The sequence below is a fragment of the Rhincodon typus genome, chromosome 20, assembly GCF_021869965.1.
Source record: "Rhincodon typus isolate 14 chromosome 20, sRhiTyp1.1, whole genome shotgun sequence".
Taxonomy (NCBI): domain Eukaryota; kingdom Metazoa; phylum Chordata; class Chondrichthyes; order Orectolobiformes; family Rhincodontidae; genus Rhincodon; species Rhincodon typus.
This window is the reverse complement of record NC_063351.1, coordinates 45,886,005-45,908,257: the sequence shown is the minus strand read 5'-3', so window position 1 is coordinate 45,908,257 and position 22,253 is coordinate 45,886,005. Positions and strand designations below refer to the sequence as shown.

General features: G+C 41.5%; 1 protein-coding gene across 1 annotated transcript in view; it reads right to left on the bottom strand.

The window, feature by feature from the left end:
• Positions 1–21,885, bottom strand: part of got1 (glutamic-oxaloacetic transaminase 1, soluble) — a 54,775-nt gene extending 32,890 nt beyond the window's left edge. The window contains exons 1-5 of the mRNA XM_020522822.2: positions 21,618–21,885; positions 9,559–9,740; positions 8,004–8,127; positions 4,002–4,114; positions 315–419 (exon numbers count right to left, since the gene is read on the bottom strand). Of these exons, the coding sequence (XP_020378411.1) occupies positions 315–419; positions 4,002–4,114; positions 8,004–8,127; positions 9,559–9,740; positions 21,618–21,738 (645 nt within the window). The 5' untranslated portion in view covers positions 21,739–21,885. The remainder of the gene's footprint in view (positions 1–314; positions 420–4,001; positions 4,115–8,003; positions 8,128–9,558; positions 9,741–21,617) is intronic.
• Positions 21,886–22,253: the final 368 nt, after the last annotated feature.

Below are 22,253 nucleotides of genomic sequence, written 5' to 3'. Positions count from 1 at the left end.
TGCAAATCAAAGCTAATACAACACAAAGCTCACAGGTATTAAGTTTTTAGAAGAATGGGACTATTTTTGACAACATTTCATTTCTTACATTATAATTTTACAAACAAATAGAGTTTAATCAGGGCATGACATGTTGAAGATAAAACGCTATTCAAGTTAGTTTAGACATTATTAACTTCTAATGAGTAAAGCCACTGAATTCAATATTCCTCACATTAACTTCAAATGCACAGACACAAAGATATCCAAGTGAGTGGTAATAGCGTCCAGTTGATTTTATGACTAATAGACTTTAAAGACAACTCTTAGTGCACCTTCATGACCTCAGCAATCTTCTTCCATTCCTCTGGTGTTGGGTCCGTACCAGTTGGATTGTGCGCACATGCATGCAGCACAAAAATGGAAAATTCTGGAGCATTCTAGTGGTGAAAAGAAAAGGTAACCATTAAATATTAGTAACAAAAACAGAAATTGCTGAAAAAGTTCAGCAGGTCTGACAGGATCTGTGGAGAGAAACCAGTGTTAACACTTCAGGTCGCATGACCCTTCTTCAAATATTAGTGTACTGCATATATAAACAGGAAGATAGGCAGCTAATTCAGGTTTAAAAAAAATCTTGTCAGGTTACTAACTTCTGTGCCAACTACTCAATTCCCTATACCTCTTCACACCCACTCTCCACACAATCACCAGCATTCTAAATAAAAACCAAAAGAACTGCGGATGCTGTAAATCAGGAACAAAAACAAAGTTGCTGGAAAAGCTCAGCAGGTCTGGCAGCATCTGTGGAGAAGAAAACAGAGTTAACGTTTCGGGTCCGGTGACCTTTCCTCAGAACTGATGGTGGCTGGGAAAACGTCAGTTTATATGCAGAAAATAGGGAGGTGGGTGGGGTAGGGAGTCAACGATAAGATAGAGCCCAAAGAGAGAGAAAGACAGTTGGACAGACAGAGGAGTTGCTAACGATCAGGCTGGGAGGGTGAATAGTTGTTAATGGGGATTGTTAGTGACTGACAACAGGGGGTGTGTAGTGGGAGGCTATGTGGTAACAAGGCCTGGTGTGTGGGGTGGGGGGCTGGGACATGGGAGAGTTTAGGCCCTAAAATTATTGAACTCAATATTGAGTCCGGAGGGCTGTAGAGTCCCCAAGCAGAAAATGAGGTGTTGTTCCTCCAGTTTGCGTTGGGCTTCACTGGAACACTGTAGCAAGTCGGAGACAGAGATGTTGGCCAGAGAGCAGGGTGGTGCACCGAAGTGGCAGCAACAGGTAGTTCAGGGTCTTTTTTGCGAGCAGAACGTAGATGTTCTGCGAAGCGGTCGCCAAGTCTACGCTTTGTTTCCCCAGTGTAGAGGAGACAAATATTCCCCTCCCCTCCCTTGTCCGCCTTCCGCAGAGACCGTTCCCTCCGGGACACCCTGGTCCACACTTCCTTCACCCCCAACACCTCCCCACAGCCCTATGGCACCTTACCCTGTAACCAGCGAAGGTGCAACACTTGCCCATTTACCTTCTCCCTCCCCACTATCCAAGGGCCCAAAAATGCCTTCCAGATGAAGCAACACTTCATCTGCACTTCCAAGAATCTAGTCTACTGCATTCGCTGCTCACAACGTGGTCTCCTCTACATTGGGGAAACGAAGCGTAGACTTGGCGACCGCTTCGCAGAACATCTACGTTCTGCTCACAAAAAAGACCCTGAACTACCTGTTGCCTGCCACTTCAATGCACCACCCTGCTCTCTGGCCAACATCTCTGTCTCCGACTTGCTACAGTGTTCCAGTGAAGCCCAACGCAAGCTGGAGGAACAACACCTCATTTTCCGCTTGGGGACCCTACAGCCCTCCGGACTCAATATTGAGTTCAATAATTTTAGAGCCTAAACTCTCCCATGTCCCAGCCCCCCACCCCACACACCAGGCCTTGTTACCACATAGCCTGCCACTACACACCCCCTGTTGTTAGTCACTAACAGTCCCCATTAACAACTATTCACCCTCCCAGTCTGATCGTTAGCAACTCCTCTGTCTGTCCAACTGTCTTTCTCTCTCTTTGGGTTCTATCTTATCGTTGACTCCCTACCCCACCCACCTCCCTATTTTCTGCATATAAACTGACGTTTTCCCAGCCACCATCAGTTCTGAGGAAAGGTCACCGGACCCGAAACGTTAACTCTGTTTTCTCCTCCACAGATGCTGCCAGACCTGCTGAGCTTTTCCAGCAACTTTGTTTTTGCACCAGCATTCTAAACTTTCCTCAGTCAATTCTCTTGACTCTAGGTGCTCAGTCTACAATCTAGGGCCATGTGATCCCCAAACTCAGTAACAGCATCAGAAACATCTGCAGTCTTTGCACGATATTTGAAACCCACTCTCCCTCTGCCCTCACAAATGAGTGTAAAGGATACCACGGAACTTTCTGAAAAGCAGGCAGTTCTCCAAGCCAGTATTTACTTGTTGACAGTAGTAAATATCAAGTTATCAGTTATTTCATTCCTGTATGTGGGAACTTGATCTCTGCAAACCAGCTACTTAGTTTCCTACATTGAAAAGTAAGTACACTTCAAAACTACTTGACAAGCTATTCTGCAAAATTCAGAGGTCATTAAATGTGCTGAATAAAGAAAGGTTCTTTTTATTTCTCATTTGAATTTCAGTGATCTCAAGGTTAGGATGAAACACATTTTATCATTGCTGTTTCATTGATGGATCAATAATTTGAATGCCAAGGTTTAAATTACATTCTGTTTCTTTCAATCTACACACCTATGCAGTTCACAAGGACAAAAGGTTTGTTCAACTCCACTTGAGACTATTTTCCTAGGAATGGATGTAGATCAGGTTGTCATCATTGGTACAGCAGTTGCCAACTGTTCATTGTGGGAAAATACACAATGCTTTTGTGTGATGTGTCATGACAGTATTTTTGTAAGCAAACTATAGCAAAGATTAGTTTATGATATAATGCCAATCCTCAGCTTTCAAGGTTTGTCAACAAAACAGTCCATTGAAATTACACCATTCCAAGCAGATTAGAGTGTGCAATTCCCATTAAGAGCCAGACACTTTCTTATTGCCTGCTATATAGAAATTGAATGTTTTTTTGATTTGCTGCTACCATCTCCTGGTGGGGAGCGGTATTAGACTACAGCTCCACAAGTACCAGATACTATCCAATGTTTTATTCAAGTGCCCAAACTTCACACAAGAGCTTTGATGTTGTACAATCAGCTAAAATATTGCAAAGTAGCACCACGATTCAGCTTAATCCTCTCAATGATTCAGTTCCTGTTCGTTATGTTCTTTTTTATAATAGAACATCCAAATTTATGCACAGTGGTCAACTGTTATCTTACCTAAAATACGAACAGCATATTTGTGGCTCAGGCTACATTCCCCAACCCCAACCTTTTCAGGATATTTCTCAGTACGCATTTTGACACCTGCCTGACCATTTGCCATGGTTCATTTTATAACACCAGCAAACTTTACTAGTGATCTCTAGTATTTCAGCAGCAGTCATTAAAACATTTATTGCACATTATTTCTGACCTGCCTTCAACTTTCAACATTTTTTCCTACCTCCATTTCATCCTACCTATTCTTTCAACTGAATATTTTGGCAGTCCTCTTAAAACGTATAATTCATTTTATGCGATTTGCTAGTTCCTTTTATATCACCTCTGAACTTCTCCTTTCAACTCCCCATTGTTCTTTCTATATTTCTAATTTCCTTGAATGGCTCCTTTTAAGCTTTAGCTTTAGTCTGGCTACTCATCAACAGAATAAGGAGGGATCAAAATTACAGAGTTTATCACAGGAAAGAGTTACCAAGAAGGCACTGCCACCCATGATGGCGAGCACGCCTCAAACAAATCACAAGCAAGGCTTTCATAATAGATTTTGTCACATATCTGGCACTTGAAAGAGCAAAATAGTCAAGTGTTCCACTAAGCATATTTTGGATAATGGCCAGAACTAAAAACACATTTTACAAAATATACCTCCATGTCCTCCAGAAGCCCTTGTAGATGGAGGCCACGCTTGGCTGGGTCCCAGTAACGATAGTTGCGTATGTCAGTGAATCCTGCAGCACCGAACACTCCATTATGGTTTGCTATAACAAAATATTCACAATGTAACTAAACACTGGCATTCAGACTTTAAAGCTGATGCATGTGATGGTAATGAAGAACAATGCCTCTGCAAAGGAGAACAGTGGTGTTGACATGTTATTTGCTTTGGCTTTCCCGGCTCTTGACTCATATGCTTCAATAGTTTTTCACCTCAAGCGAGAAGATGATTACATCTGTAATGAGGCAGAGTTAATTGTTAATTGTTGTAGAAACTCAACTCGTTCACCAATTCAGACTTTAAAGCTGATGGATGTGATGGTAATGAAGAACAATGCCTCTGCAAAGGAGAATAGTGGTGTTGACATGTTATTTGCTTTGGCTTTCCCGGCTCTTGACTCATATGCTTCAATAGTTTTTTGCCTCAAGCGAGAAGATGATTACATCTGTAATGAGGCAGAGTTTAACACATGCTACTTAGTAAAAGTGAAACTGTTCCATGAGTACAGTGACAAATGGATATTCTCTGACAACAGTTCGACAAAGGAAATTTCATCTCCATCACTGCAATAAAGAAGAACTCTTCAGTCAGTAACAACTCTGGGAGTTCTGAATCTTCTAGTCAGACGTGATTTGAAATATGCTCAACAAGCTGAATGCCAATCTTGAACTCCTTGCTGAATGAGATATGCTAGCAGTTATGGTACCCAGAGGTTGTGGTCTCAAAGTCCACTGCAAGCTGATCACGTGTGGTCTGGCACCAAAGTGAGTGACCACAAAACATGTTAATTGTTGTAGAAACTCAACTGGTTCACCAATTAGAAACCTTTCATTCAACCACATATGACTCACTAGTGGCTGCAGTCCCTCAAGACCTGGTTACTCCTTAATGCCCTTTTGGATTTGAAAACAGCAAATCATTGCACACCAGACTTGCAGGGTAAATAGAAAGACATAAACCAAGCCTTGCTAATTCTCCAAGAATTGAGGGTGAAATAACTGTTACTGAAAGGGAGTCCCTGCCACTTTGGGATAAGCATTACAAAATTTGTCTCGAGGAGGCAGAATTAAAAGAAGAATTGCAGAAATATCGGACAGTAAATTAAAGTGTTTAGTTTGCTAATGGATAGAAAGATAAAAACTAACCTACTGCATTGCAAACATAATCATAATTATTGAAGAAAGCTTTACTTTTAGTGTCTCTTGCTGCCATGTTATACTTTGAAACAGATTGAACAAAGCAGGAGAGGAACTAATATTTGCTTAGAATTCTTACCATAGTAACAGGAATCTTTCATAATGCTTGGTATCAAGAGGCAACTCAAGAGATTACACGTAACCCTCACTGATAAAAACCTTTCAATGAGATTATTGTGTGGTCTCAAGAATTCAAAGGATTGAGAGCTTAGAGTTGCTTGAGACCATTAATTTATCATAACCTAATTTATATAATGTGACTCACTGGCTCAATTCAGTATCTACAGAATTTCCCAAGATTTATGTCAGCACCATAATCAACGACAAAGCAAATGGGAACTCAACTCAGAATGGAGTGAATGTGTTTCAATTATAATCCTTCCATTCCCTTTTCACTCTGCTACTGACTCATTTGTTCGGGTTTAGTTCCACATCATTCAGGTGTTCATTAATCGTAGCAAGTGCCAATAGCGAACAGGCATGTAGGGTGTCTCACAGTCAATCCCAACTATATTCTCATTGTATGTCCATACTGTGGGATTCATAAATGATCAAAAGAAGGAATCAAAGCTGAGTTTTCCGTCTAACCTTGAGCCGATCAAATCCAGTGCTCCCACAAGTGAATGTGTTAACCAATTCAAAAAAGAGCAAAAATCAAAAATGGTCTGTTGTTTCAAGAACAATTATCAACTTAATTTCCAGGCCACGATTTATGCCACACTTACACTACCCCTTTGGAGTCATATACAAGTGCAGTAGATATTTCCCCATGGTGCGAAGCCATGTACACCAATTAGCATCTTAATGAAAGCATGATTGAAATTGGGGAAAGCAGGGTAATAAATCAAAGTTAATGATCACACCTGGCCTCTCCAGTGTCTCAGAACTCCAAGGTCTCCCATTCAACCTTGGCTTTCTGATGAATCAATTTCTATTATTTCACAGCTATGAAGACAAATTCAGGTTGCAAAAAGAAAGGATAACAGTCTACGCCCTGAACCTTCAATAAAAAAAATGAAAACTGACTCAGCATCTCACAATAAGTTTGTATAAATACTCCGGATTGTGAATGTACTGTCAAAACCATCTTCTCAACATTCAGCTATTCAAATCTTAACATTAGTCTCTGATTTTGTCAAATGATAGCAAAGTGGGTCAGCACAGTGATCTTTCATTTTTGGAATCATAATTATCATTTTAGAATTTTAATATCTTCTCACGTCTCTGAAATGGGTTTTGGCCAAATCATCCAGTTCCTGATGGGTACAGGCTCTTAACACAAAACTGCGCAAAACCAAGCAATATCCATGTTAGCAAAAGAATAACTTGTATAGGGAAAAGTCACAAGGTAACATCTTGTGATGCACATTTCTGGGTCAGAATTAAGATAATCTTTTTCTGTGCTGTATCTGACACCTGACCACCTGATATTGTGTAAAGAGGAAGTAACAGGGAGTACTTGCCTTGATATGCACAACAAGCTCAAAACAGCAAAGTTTTTGGTTCCTTCAGATAAAATTTTCTTATTCCACCACTGCAAAGTGTTTCTGAGTCACAAATTATTGTGCTGCATTTACAGAGAGCTATTCACAGCAGCTGTAAGCTTTGGCTCAGAATTCGATGTAATGATAACAAAACTGTCAGCATCAGCAACCATTATTGAGGAAAAACCTGACAACAAAATTTAACATCCACGATTAACAATTGAAATTCAAACATTGTTGTCAGTGATACCCAGCTCCTCCATAGACCATACTACTGTAGGCTTCACAGATGTAACTCAATGTACAGGGGTGCATTTCAGTTTCTCTTGCTGTACATATGCTATTGAAGCTACTGTAAATGTTATGCCTTGTTGAATGAGGTGTAATTAAGATTTTCATGGCACTGTAACTCATAATTACTGGGGAACAATACCTCTGGACTGAAAAAACTGAATTCAAAATGATGGAGTGTCATTCTAAGATAAACAACTAACTAACCAATGATTTCAAATATCGAGTTTTTGATATTTCAGTTTATACCTTAATCTTTCATTTCTTTTCCTATAGCGAATTTTACTTCCTACTTTGTTGTCAGATGATCCGTCTGACTGCACCGCTGCTAGGCAACACCAAATTCAAAGTTGTCACGGAATAGGGTAAAGTAATAATCTACAGCCAACTATATTTTTGTGGGCATCTTTGCAAGTGTAGTAAGGGGAGGCAACGGCCTAGTGGTATTACTACTGGACTGTTAATCCAGAGAACCGGGTAATGTTCTGGGGACACACCTTCAAATTCTGCCACAGTAGATGACGGAATTTGAATTCAATAAAAATCTGGAATTGAGAGTCTAGTGATGACCATGAACCCATTGTCAATTGTCAGAAAAGCCCATCTGGTTCACTAATGTCCCTTAGGGAAGGAAACTGCCATCCTTACCTGGTCTAGCTTACAAGTGACTCCAGATCCACAGCAATGTGGGTGACTCTTAACTGCCCTCTGGGCAATTAGGGATGGGGAAATAAATGCTGGCCTAGCCAGCGTTGCCCTCATCCCATGAATAAATAAATAAAAAGTGAAGAATTCCATTCCTTCACCAGTGATGTTAAAAATCCAGTCTAATGCTATGTCATTACATTTGCCTTTTATTTCAACTCTCCAAGACAAATCATGTTCAGCAGAAAGTACTTGATAGGACTGAACTCCTACATTTATTTTAAAAAAGCTGAAACTTCAAAAGGCAAACACATACCCCATGTAGGTGAAGAAACATATAAAGGTGTGGATGTGTTGTTAGGTCCATTGTACCAAAGGCGCAGAAAGTCAGCACCCATTCGAAGAGCACCAGTCCCTCCTAAACACTGCACGCCACCCACCTGTTACAGAAAGATCACAGGTCAACCGCCAGACACAAGTGCAACAATGAAAAAAAAATGTACATGAAAATACTTCATCATGTTGCTGCTTGAAGCAAGAAAGAAGCACTTCTTTAGTTTTATGATTGAAAACACACAAATGGGTCCTTCCCCACTATTAATGCCAGTGTCTATCTGTATTTTCCTCCTGCAAAATATTAAGCTGAGCACAAAGAAACTAATACTCTCAGCTCAACCACAGAATCCTACATTGGTGTAACAGCAGTTTCATGTGCTTCAAATGGGTACAGTAGCACAGGAATTATATTACAGATTAGTAATCCTCAAGATGTGGACTAATGAACTGGAGACAAGTTCAAATCTTACCATAGAAACTAGGAAACTCTTTTCATTGTAAATTAAGGTAATAATGGCAATCATGAAACTACTGGATTGTTGTAAAAAGCCAATGATTCACTGAAGTCCTTTAGGGAAGGCAATTGACCCATACGTGATATCAGACCTACAAAAACAATCTTAGTAAGACACTCAGATATATTCAAAACAGCACATTCTCAAGAGCAATTAGTGTAGACAACAAAAATTGAGTTAGGCAGCAACATGAAATCTCATAAATAGATAAACAACAACTATCTTAGCTTGGCCAGACATACAAAACAAAGATGTAAAGCCAAGCAGGGTCCATCAATTAAAGACGTATTTTAAACTGGGTCAGGTTTAAATGGAACTGCAGGATTGAAATTAATTAAGTTACAACCTTCTGCAACAGGTTATAAAAGTAATGGGTGTTGTTTGACTTTTGGTTTAGTAGCACTCTGCATACCATCAAATACATCAAATGTTAACTTTCTATGCATTTCTATGCCATTTTTTAAAAACATCTTTATCTGACTGGGTATGCATGTTATCTTTTTTTCGAAGAAGTTCAATTTATGTCAAAGTAGTACTGGAGTATGTTTTCATACATTTGCGAATATTAGCAAATTATGGATGTTACTATAAAACACGTTGTTTTAGACAAAGCTTAAAGCACTAAAATGCCAATACGGTCTCAGCTACCTGCTAGTGCTAAAAGATGCTGATCATCAGAATAGAATTTAGGTCTTATTCAATGTTATCTTGCTATGGAACTACCCTTTAATCAGTGCAAATCTATTATCAATGGCATAACAAGTCAGCACCTACAAAAAGAGCAGCAGTCTAACCTAAATAAGGTTCCAGAGGACAGTTAGAAGGAGGACAGGTAGAAAAGAAAGTAAATGAATTAATTTAAACCCTACATTTCCATTCGAACATTCAATCAATTACTGCTGTAATTTTACTGATGGTTTTGTACAGCTCCTTACACTACTTCTGAAATATTTCCATGCACACGCCACTACCCAATTTGTGCATCTAAACTTTCATATTTTCACAAACTGGTAGACTCACCCTATTTTCCGCGATGGCAGGGCTGTCCTTTCCAAGAATTAGTTCACAAGCGAGTTTAGTGAACTCTGGAAAGCCCAGAATGGGCACATATTCATGATTAAGACTGTTATCATTAGCAATCTCCTGTTCCACCTTCCTCACTACAGGCAAGACCCAGGGTTGACCTTCATCAGTACGATAAGCTGCAAGGGGAGCAAAGGCGAGAGTAAATGTACAACTTTATTAGATAGCACAGCTAAAGCATAAATATACAATAACTGTCTTGTGGTTCACGCCCAGAAATTCAAGGCATTTTTAAAATGGAACCTGATTAAAAGGAATGTTTGAAGGTGCAACATAACTACACAAATACCTCAAGAACAATTTCATACTTTTCATTTGAGCTTTGAAAAATTTGAACTTAGCATTTCAGAAGAACTCCACCGCTAACAAAAACTCAAAGTAACACTTGTACAGCAGTATATGGTTATACTGAACAAGCATTAGAATTTATTCACACATCTGTAACTCTCACAAAAAGATTGCATGTCACACCTTTTTCTTGCATGGAATGCAATTATAGCTAAATAAATTATTTGCAAATAATTTAAACACCAGTTGCCTAAATAATTTGATTGATATGGTCTAAGTTATTAATAAACACAGTATAGTAGCATGAAGGTAACTGCATGAGATCATGTAGTTTACACCGAGCCAGTCAGTCCTGCCAGAATTAGCCTTGACTGCAACTCTCACTCATTTACATTGGATTACAGTTTTAAGCATGGTCATTTGGATGATGCAGATCTGCACTGTGAAAATAAAGGAATAATAATCCCCTACCCTCGTTAAAAGTGTAGAATAAGTAATAAATTTTTAACTGTAATATGAATATGATTGCAAATGAAGTATCTATATTCAAACAGATCTTAATACTTCTAAAACAAACGGCCCAGGTAGCTATCAAAAAAAAGGATGGAATATAAGAGATGTCAGAAACTCAGTGCACAGTGACCCAAAGGTGAAGCCAATGACATTTTATCAGCAAAACCAACTGCAGATGAGTACATAAGAATATAAGAACCAGAAGCAGGAATATGCCATCTGGCCCTTCAAGCCCACTCTGACACTCAATAATATCATGGCTAATCTTTTCATGACGTCAGTTCCACTTATCCACCCTCTCACCATAACCCTTAATTCCTTTACTATTCTTCCAAAAAATTATCTATCTTAGCTTTAAAAGCATCCAGTGAGGAAGCCTCAACTACTTCACTGGGCAGAGAATTCCACAGATTCACAACCCTCTGGGTAAAGAAGTTCCTCCTCAATTCATGCCTAAATCTGGTCCCATAAATTTTGAGTTTATAGTCTCTTGTTCTAGTTTCAGCAGCCAGTGGAAACAACCTCCCTGCTTCTATCTTATCAATTCCCTTCATAATTTTACATGTTTCTATAAGATCCCCCCTTATTCTTCTAAATTCCAATTAATATAATCCCGGTCTATTCAGCCTCTCCTCAAAAGCCAATCCTCTCAACTCTGGAATCAACCTAGTGACTGTCCTCTGCACCCCTTCCAGTGCCACTGCATCCTTTCCCAAGTAAAGAGACCAAAACTGCATGCAGTACTCCTGGTGTGGCTCACCAACACCCTATACAGCTGCAACATAACCTACTTGCTTTTAAACTCAATGCCTCCAGCAATGAAGCACAAAATTCCATTTGCCTTTTTAATTATCTGTTGTACCTGCAAACCAACCGTCTGCGACTCATGTACAAGGACACCCAGGTCCCTCTGCACAGCTGCATGCTGCAATATTTTACCGTTCAAGTAATAGTCCCTGTTATTCCTACTAAAATGGATGACTTCACATTTATCAACATTGAATTCCATCTACCAGATCTTTGCCCACTCACTTAAACTATCTATATCCCTCTGCAAACTTCCAGAGTCCTCTGCACACTTTGTTCTACCACTCATCTTAGTGTCATTTCCAAATCTTGGCACACTACACGTGGTCCCCAATTCCAAATCATCTATGTAAATTATAAACAACTGTGGTCCCGGCACTGATCCCTGAGGCACACCACCAGTCACTGTTTGCCAATCAGAAAAGTACTCATTTATCCCCACTCTGCTTCCTGTTAGATGACCAATCCATGTTTCATGCTAACACATTGCCTGTAACGCCGTGCACCTTTATCTTATGCAGCAGCCCTTTGTGCAGCGCCTTGTCAAATGCCTTTTGGAAATCCAGATACACATCTACTGGGTCCCCATCCGTTGCGCTCATAATGTCTTCATAGAATTCCAGCAAATTAGTCAAGCATGACCTGCCTTTCATGAACCAATGCTGCGTCTGCCCAATGGGGCAATTTCTATCTAAGTATCTTGCAATTTCTTCCTTGATGATAGATTCAAGCATTTTCCCCACTACAAAAGTTAAGCTAACCAGCCTATAATTCCCCATCTTTTGTTTACATTCTTTTTCGAACATTGGCTGTTTTTCAATCTGCTGGAACTGCCCTACAGTACAACGAATTTCGGAAAATTAACACAAGTGCATTTGCTATTACTTCCGCCATCTCTGTTAGTACCCTTGGATACATTCCATCAGGGCCAGAAGACTTGTCTACCTTTTGCTCCATTAGCTTGCCCAACACTACCTCTTTCGTGATAATGATCATGTCTAAGTCATCACCTACCTTAGTCACTTTGTCATCAATTACTGGCAAGTTATTTGTGTCCTCCATTATGAAGATCGTTATTAAATCGCCACTCTGATCCTCTAAAGGACCAATGTTTACCTTAGCCAATCTTTTTTGTTTTATATATTTATAGAAACTTTTGCTATCTGTATTTATACTCTGAGCTAATTTAGTCTCATCATCCATCTTACTTTTCTTTATAGTCTTTTATTGCGGCTTTCTGTTAACCTTTAAAGTTTTCCCAATCTTCTAGTTTCCCACTGGTCTTTGCCACTTTGTATGCCTTATCTTTCAATTTGACAGCCTTCCTTATTTCCTTAAATATTGATGGCTGATTACCTCTTTTCCTACAGTCCTTCCTTTTCGCTGATATATACTTTTGCTGAGTACTTTGAAAAAATTGATTTGAAAGTCCTTCACTGTTCCTCAACAGTCCCACCATAGAGTCTTTGCTTCCAGTCTACTTTAGCCAAATCCTATTGGCTAAATCCTATTATAGTCTCCTTTGTTTAAGCACAGGACCCTGGTATTGGATTTTATCTTCTCACTTTCCAACTGCATTCTATACTCAACCATACTGTGATCACTCCTTCCAAGAGGATCCCTAACTATGAGATCATTAATTATTCCTGTCTCATTACACAGGACCAGATCTAGGATAGCTTCCTCCCCTATCAGTTCCATTACATATTGTTCAAGAAAGCTGTCATGGATACATTCAATGAACTCCTCCTCAAGGCTGCCTCAACTGACCCAGTTCGGCCAATTCACATGTAGATTAAAACCCTCCACGATAATTAATTACTGTATGATTTTTACAGGCATTAGTTCTTGCTTAGTTTATTGCCCGATCCAATATGTTGTTATTATTTGGTGGCCTATAGACTACGCCTATTAGTGACTTTTTCTTCTTAGAATTTTTAATTTCTACCCAAATTGATTCAACCTAATTCTCCACAGAACTTTTATCATCTCTCACTACCACCCTGATGTCATCCTTAAACACCACCTCCCTTACCTTCCTGTCTGTCCTTCCAAATAGTCTGATATCCCTGGATATTTAATTCCCAGTCATGACCATTCTGCAACCATGTCTCCGTAATGGCTACTAAATTATACTCATTCATGATATTTTGTGCTGTTAACTCATCTACTTGTTTCGAATGCTACGAGCATTTAGGTAAAGTGCCTTTATGCTAGCTTTTATACATTCTTTTGAATTCTAACATTCTACATTATAAATATCTCCCCAGTTTTCCTTCCTCTTAACTTCCTTCACAGTCCTCGATGTGGTTAAACCCTCCTGCATAAATGTTAACCTGCTGTTTCCTTTTCTATTTACCATTTATATGTCCTGTCATTTTCCCCTTCCCTTCCCCCCATTTCATTAGTTTAAAGTCCTAGTGACCACCTTACTTATCTTTTTTGCTAGAATACTGTTTCCAGATCGGTTCAGGGAGAGACCATCCCCACAGTACAGATTCCTCCTGTTCCAAAACAGATGTTAATGTCCCATGAAATGGAACCCCTCTTTCCCACACCAGTCCTTTAGCCACGTGTTTACTTCCCTAATTTTCTTATCCCTATGCTAATTTGCATGTGGCTCAGGTAGTAAACCAAAGATTATTAACCCTTGAGAACCTGCTCCTTAATTTCGTTCCTAGTGCTTGATAATCCCCAAACAGGTCTTCCTTCCTAGATTGCCTATGTTGTTTCTCCCAACATGGACCAAAACAATTGGATCCTCACCCTCCCGCTCCAATATCCTTTCAAGCCAGTTAGAGATGTCCCTCACCCTGGCACCAGGCAGGCATCACACCATGCAAAGGATGCTATCGATCCCCCTAATTATAGAAGCACAGTTGTGTTTTCCCGCCTGGTATTAAATACCAGGCGGGAAAACACAAAAGCGCTTCATCGGAGGCTGCACTGATGATGTTACCCAGCAGGGTAATGAAATGTCTATGGAACAACAAACCAGCTTGGTGAATTTGAAATACTCAATCTACCAGGTGTGACCACCTCCTGTAACAAAACATCCAGGTACTTCTCCTCCTCCCGGATGTGCTGCAGTGTCTGAAGCTCAGATTCCAGCTCATCAACTCTGAGCTGAAGATCATCCAGCAACCAACACTTGCTGCAGATTTGGTCACCGCAGTTCGCAATGGGATCAACCAGCTCTCAAATCATACAGCTACAGCACATTATCTGTCCAGCCATCTCTACTTTTAATTAAGTTATTAGTTACTTAATCCCAGTTAGTTAATTTATTTATTAGTTCTGGAATATCCTTTCTAAATTTAGGACAGATTTCCCATTAGCCAATCAGGTCACAGCTCTCCTATGACATCACCTTTCCAGTTAGGTTTCAGTTACTCCAGCTGCTCCTCCCTCTGACTCTGCTCCAGGAAACAAGGCCGTGAATCCCTGAGGTAAGTTAGATTTATACTTACCGTGCTCCAGGTGCTCCTCCCTCCGACTCCACTGCCTGCCCAATGCTAACTAAGAACGAAAAAATATGAGCAACAAATTGCACTGTCACTACATCAGAAGGTATCATTTTATTTATAAATTATACATAGGCTTGAAATTTCAGACAGGAGTCTTCCTGTGTACTTTTCTCATTGGTCTGTTTTTCAGCTGCCTGCCATTTTTTTGGGAGGGAGAATGTTGAAAAGTCTAAAGTCATAGAATCATACCAGTCGTCATTGTAACAAGGTCAGCCAGGAGGACCTCATAGAATATGAGTTCCCTGATTGGCGCTGTTAATCTGGTTCTAAGAAATTCGCTCACAATAGTCGTCTTTTGAGTTTGGGGTAAGCATTTCTGGCATCATGCCGTTATTTGGGAAGCTTGACTCATTTGATCCTGCTGAAGACTTGCCCAGTATATGGAAAGAATATGTTATGTTTTCCGGGCAAATGACATTGGGACAGAGGAAAAGCAATGAGTAGTTCTCCTGATGGCTTGTGGACCTGCACCTTTTTCGGTTATTAGGAGCCTAATGTTTCCTGAGGCACAAGATACCAGAACCTTCCAAGGGTTGGTGGATTTGGTTAAGGAATATTATGACCCCCAAGCTTCCAAAAACTCTGAGATGCTATCAGTTTTAATCAGCAGTTTGAGAACCAGGGGAATCCATGTTGGGATTTTTGATGAGGTTAAATCGACTGGTAGAGGAATGAGACTTTGGTTTAACCCTTAATGAGATGCTGAGAGACCATTTGGTACGTGGGATGAATGATGTAACCATGCAGAAGTGCCTTCTAGCTGAAGCCTATCTATACTTCAAACAGACACTACAACTGGCTTTGTCATTAGAAAATGCATCAAGTAGAGCGTGTGAGTTACAGGGTATGCCAATAGAAGTGGATACCCAGGCTGACTGAGCTTGGAGAACACCATTTGTGTGAAAGCAAGTGCATAGCCTCACTCAAGATATGTCCTGAACAGATGGACTCTATGTCAACTCACAGCAAAATCAGAAAATAAAGCCAAGCCTCAGCCAAACAGTTAACACTGCCTTCAGAATCCAGGCCGGCAAGCCATTGTAGTTGCTGCCAGTATGCAGACTTGAGATAGTGAAAGAATCCCACTGGGCCTGAACTGAATAAGATAATTCATAGGCTGGTATCCAGGACTGTAAGCACCTGGAAAGCCCTCCTAGACCTTCTTGGAACAGTTAAATTGCTTAGCAAAATCCAAGTCAGCACCAATCAAAATATATATCTGGTTAAATGGTCACCTGTTTCTAATGGAGGGTGGTAACGGCACAGCTTACTGAACCAGATTTTAATAAAATTCGCTCTGGACTCCAAGCCTTAAGTTTGCATAAGACCTTAGCTAGACCAATCATCTAAGGTGTTGGAACTGTGATCCCATGTGAGATCTGGTGCTGACATGGTATTGGGTAGTGTTGGCTCACGGAAGGCCCGAAAGAGAGAGACGCCCAAAAGCAGGACTTTGGCTGATGCAGAGAACAAATACGCCAAGATACAGAGGGAAAGTTTGACGGTCATCTTTGGTGTAAGGAAGTTCCACCAATACCTTTATGGACGTAAATGTGTAATAGTAACAGACTACAAACTGCTGCTAGGGCTACTGAAAGAGGACAAGGCCATGGCACCCGCAGCTTCAGGTCAAATTCAGCAGTGGGCTCTTATTCTATGTGCGAACAACGACAAGTTGGAACACCGTTCGAGGCCAAGTAGCAAGTGTGGATGCCTTCAGCCACCTCCCGCTGGCAGATATGGTGATGCTGCCACTGCAAGAGTCCGATCTGGTTTTAAACTTTCTGGACACCCTTCCAGTTAACACTGACAATATCAGATTGTGGACACAAAACAGATCTAATTCAGGCAAAACTAAAACAGCCTGTGGTGATGGAAGAAACAATAGGGCCATCACAACCAGAAATGAAATCTTTCTGAAGTGACAAGACCAGATCAACGTACAGGACGGCACTTTACTATGGGGAGTAAGAGTAATTGTCCCGAGCAAAGGTCACTGACAGATACTGACTGATCTCCACCAGGGTCATCCAGGGATGTCCAAATTAAGATGTTGGGGAGACATTATAACAGGTGGTCAGGACTGGATGCAGACACAGCCACAATGGTGGGGCAGTATTCAGAGTGCTAACAAGGAAAAAAATTACTGCCAGCAGCTTCCCCACATTTGTGGGAATGGCTGAATAAATCATGGACTCGCTTACTATACAGGCCCTTTCATGTGGTCAATGTTCTTGGTCATTATGGACGCCCACTCAAAGTGGTTCGATGCACGTAGAGTTCATTCGTCAAAGACAGGGACAAGCATCTTTTGCAATACATGGGATCCCAGAAGTGTTGGTCATAGACAACACACCATCATTTACCAGAGGGAATTCGGGTCTATCCTAAAGTTGAATGGCATGTGATATATACAGACAGCTCAATACAATCCATCCAAGATGCCTAATTATCCCGGTGCCTATTTATTTATAGGACCACCCCTCATGCAACAGCAGAGATGGTGTGCATGTGTGTGTAATGGCATCAGGAACACTATTGCCAGACATCAGACCAAGCAAGAGAAGTGCTTTGCTTCAGGGGAGGAAGTTTGGTGCGAAACCATGGAAATGGCCCCTCCGTGGGTAAGAGACTTGGTCAACACGAGATCAGATCCCATGACGTACAAAGTTCAGGTAGCTAAGGCAGTCCTGCACAAGCATGTGGACCATATGAAAGCTGCAAACTTGCAAATGGGGCAGAAGCAAAACATAGCCAAGCCCTCGGAACAGCCAGAAAGGCTGTCGGAACCCATGGGTTCTCCCCCTCCGTTTAGCTTCCAAGAAACCTTGGAGTCTGAGATGGGCATGGCAGAGGTCGCAGCCTCAATGCCTTTACTGCCTGAAGAAGTGCATGAATTTCTTCCGAGACGCTCTGGGTACAAGAGGCAGGCTATGGCCACCCGTATCTAAGGCTAAGTCGGAGGAACAAAACCTTGTCCGAAAATGCACCAGGAGAGGCTAAAAGAGAAAGAACAGGCCTATATCCGTGAGAGGGGGAGGGATTAGTTCTCTGATTGGAACTGTTAACCTGGTCCACTCAGTCCTGGCTGACAGGAATGTCAGAGGTTCTGTTCACTCTGACAGCTGGCTCTGAGGAAGCCAGACCGGTATCATGTACTATGCTCGTGTAAATAAAGGGTGACTTGGTGACGGGATACTGGCCTCTGTGGAGTTATTTCAGTACCCATCATGAATGTGGGGAAGACCTGATGGATGGGCCACTGACAGGACACTCCTTATGTGTCTCACATTGTGGAGAACAAGGTGCTTGGGGTAGAGGGATAATAAGCTGCAGGTGACTTTGGGTTCTGTTATTCCACGATATAGCTCTAAATCACTGTTGTAGTGGTGTAATCTGTTCAACCAAGAATAAAACACAAAAACTTGAACAACCATTGCATGTTAACATTACATCATAATTCCTGAGGGTCTTGTGGCACAGTACTAGCATCCCTACTTCTGGGCCATGCAGCCCCAGTTCAAGTTCCATCTGCTCCAGAAGTGTATCAGGCCAATTAAAAACATCTAGAGCACAATTCCACCCCAAATCTTTGCATTTGCTTCCTCTAAAAGATCATATCACTGAAATTTGTTTACTAGTTTTATCAGTTTGATTAATTTTAACTTGTAATGTGTGGTAATATTGCCTCATAACTCCCCCCCACTGCTGATTTACGTTTGTGTTACTGCACCAGTAACCAACGATATTAACCTCAATTCTGACCTCTTCTACATCCCTGATTTTCCTCACTCCACGACTGGCAACCATGCCTTCTGCTACATATAATCCAAACTCTCAGAAGCAATAATATTAAACCCCTTTGCCTCTCTAACCAAAATTCTGGTCATCTGACCCAATACCACCTATGTGTCATGATTTATTGATTAAAATTCCAGAAATTTTACTGATGTAATTTAAACGCAAACAGTTGCAGTATACAGGAATAAGTTGAGTTTGACATTAGGTTTGAAGCTTTAAATGTCAGAACACAAATAACTAAAGCAATTGTTCACTGCAAGTGGCAAAAAATGTACTTGGTGTTTGAGAAGATGGGCAGTGAACTGATGTTCATATCAACAACAATATGAATACACTGTCTAAACACTATACTGCAAGAAAATAGGAAAGAGAGAAAACAGAACTACAAGTTTGACAAACATCAGTCATAACTTTTAGAACTCATTATTAATACACAGCACTTAGAAAATCATACACCTAAATGGTGCCAGATGTTTATGTTGTCTTATGGCATGCATTGAAATTAAACTGGATATTTATTACCTTCAAAAACCAGACTAACTGGTCAACATGACTACACACGCAGGCTAAAAGCTGGTTAGAAACAGAAATAAGATACTGTCACAAACTCTATCCACAAATGCAAGGACACCAAAGATACCATGATACCGGTCTGGCTTCCTCAGAGCCAGCTGTCAGAGTGAACAGAACCTCTGACATTCCTGTCAGCCAGGACTGAGTGGACCAGGTTAACAGTTCCAATCAGAGAACTAATCCCTCCCCCTCTCACGGATATAGGCCTGTTCTTTCTCTTTTAGCCTCTCCTGGTGCATTTCTGAGTTTCAAATTTTGATTGCCCTTTTGGTAAAAAAACAAATATTGACAACAGCAAAAAATAAGGTTCTCTTCCCAATCTCAAACTTCAATAAACAGTACAAAAGCAAACCTTTACCAACAGGTTACAGCCCATGGTTTGAATATGTGGTCCAGCCTATGAAACTGTATCTTAGGAAGAAATCTATGGTCGAGGGAGGGTGTAGAGAAATTTAGTAGCAGAGAAATAATTTCAAAAGATTACTGTAGTAATTTATAGTAATCCAGAGTCCTGGACTAATAATCCAAAAAAAAAGTTCAAATCCCAGAGTGGCATTTTTAGATTTCAAAATTAATGCTTTTCTTTTATAGAACCGAAAACAGAATAAGCTTGATACCATCAGTCAACCTTTGAAGCCACCGGATTGGCTTAAACATGTATCCAAACTGTCTTATAGTAGACTCCAGTCTCAGGCTAAAATGGTAGACTCTTAGCAAGCCATCCAGTGGCTTTAGTTCATGTAATTAACTATGACCAGTTAACTTTTAACTACATTTCCTCCTCTTTCTAATTTGTACCTATGCAGCGCAGGCCCTGACCCTGACCTAGAATGTCAACGATGACCCAGCTTACGTCAATGGACTGCAGTTTCTGGCTTAAGAGGTCTATAACCTGAAACAGCAAGCATGTTGGCAGTAGACTTCTTTTAAAATGGCACTAGTGTGACCACATAAGCTATCAAAATGGTCAGGCTACCGACACAGCTTTGAGCTGCTATTGTCCTGGAAACATAAGTCAAAGTAACTTAATTTTCTTCTATAAAACTTAGTACCATATTTCTTGCACCTTATGAAATGCCCTGGTTAGAAATGATATGGTGAGAAACCATGGCCCTCAATGCCCTAGAGCTTTAAATGGACCACATTACAACTCCAACTAGCATTGTGTGGAAAGACAGCTTGGGTATGAGAGGGCCAAAAGATAGCACCTTGGTAGAATACCAGAGACCCAGACAAAGGGCCATAAAAATTCTTTGAATTTCATATAAGATAGGGGAGTACTAAAGCCACCATGTTTTTCTTACTTTATCCAGGGACCAGCACTGAAATGTCAATATGTAAGATAAGGGCCAGAAAGTAGAAAACAAACACATGACACCAGATATTGCCCAAGCTGCAGCAATATCTGGTCAAGGATTTGGGAATATCCTGATGAACAACAGTTGTGGAAGGAAACACTGAAGAGATCATGTGTCACACTTTCTATAAATCTATTCTTTCGTGGGATGTGGGTGTCATTAGCAAGGTATGTGTGTGCTGTCCATTTCTATCACCCTCAAATTCAGTGCCTTGCAAGGCCATTTCAGAGGGCACCACATCGCTGCGAGTCGGAGTCACAAATAGACCATAGAAGGTGAGGACTGCAGATTTCCTTCATCCGCCCGAAAGTATATTAATAAATGGGAAGGACTGTTACTTTAATGGTCACCATTACTGCGAATAGATTCCAAATCCAGATTTCAGTAATCTATTTAAATTCCACCACTTGTAAGAGTTGTTTCCACCTTGGGCAAGAAAATTGGGTGCAGTCACATACACATCCTTTACTACCTGGCTAAGGCTCTTGCACTTTTCACACGGACGCTTAGTCCTGAGTTAAACACTACACAAAACAAAATCCAAAGAACTACTGAGGTTGGAAATTAGAAACGTTGCTGGGAAAACTCAGGCGGTCTGACAGCATCCGTGAAGAGAGAAACACACAGTTAATGTTTCGGGGTCCAGTTCTTCAGACCTCCGGAAGGGTCACTGGATTCTCCTAACAAGTTCTGATTTTGTTTCGAAGTTCTGAGTTTGTTTTCGCTGATGGAGGGACGGCTCCCCGCTGCCAGGATCAGTGTCTCTCTTCCAGGATTCCTGCACTGCTCAGCTCCCGGCATTGTGTGATCCCCAAACCGACCCGCTGGGTCTCAAGGCTATCCCCATCCCAGCACCGCTGGATCCCAGAGCCGTCCCGATCCCTTCGCCGCTGGATCCCAGCGCCGTCCCGATCCTTGCGCCGCTAGATCACAGTGCCGTCCCGATCCCTGCACCTCTGGAATCCCAGCGCTGTTCAGATCCCCGCAGCGCTGGATACCAGGACCATCGCGATCCCCGGGCGGCTGGACCCCAGGGCCATTCCGATCCCTGCACCGCTGGATCCCAGGGCCATCCCGACCCCCGCAGCGCCAGATTCCCGCACCTTCCCGACCCCCGCACCGCACTTACCCCCTACTCCCAAGTTGACCTTCTTAGGGTGCGTGTCCGCTTTGAAGTCAGCCGTTAACTTGAAGACGACAACAGGCGACGCGAGCGGTACCGCGGCGAAGAGCGAGGAGGCGCATGCCATGGTGCACAGGTCGTGGGGGGCAGCAGGGGGTGCTGAGGGAAGGAGCACGAAAATCCGCCAGCAACCGCCGCACCAACGACAACTGCAACCGCCGCCGCGCGCGCTGCCAATGACCTTCAGCACACGCAACCAAACCGGCTGGCAGCCTCTGTGATGTCACTGGCGACTGACAGTTCATTCACACAATCAGCGCCAGGAATTTAGAAGCGCTCTTCGTGTGATTAGCTAACTGTTATGAAATGAGGTGGGGCTTCCAGTGTAGTTAAGCTAGGTTGCACTGCCCCGCGTTGTATTCTGGGTTTTGCTGGATTTCTGCTTTCAACGTTATGATTTCTCTGCTGAAATACTAGACAAGAAGAAAAATGAAGATGCTGGAAGTCTGAAGCAAAACGGAAATTGTTGTAGAAACTCAGCAGGTCTGACAACATCTTTGTAAGGAAAACAGTGTCAGTGTTTCAGGCCTAGTGACCAAGGGTTCAAACTTCATTTCTCTGGTGTCTCAACAGATTTGCATA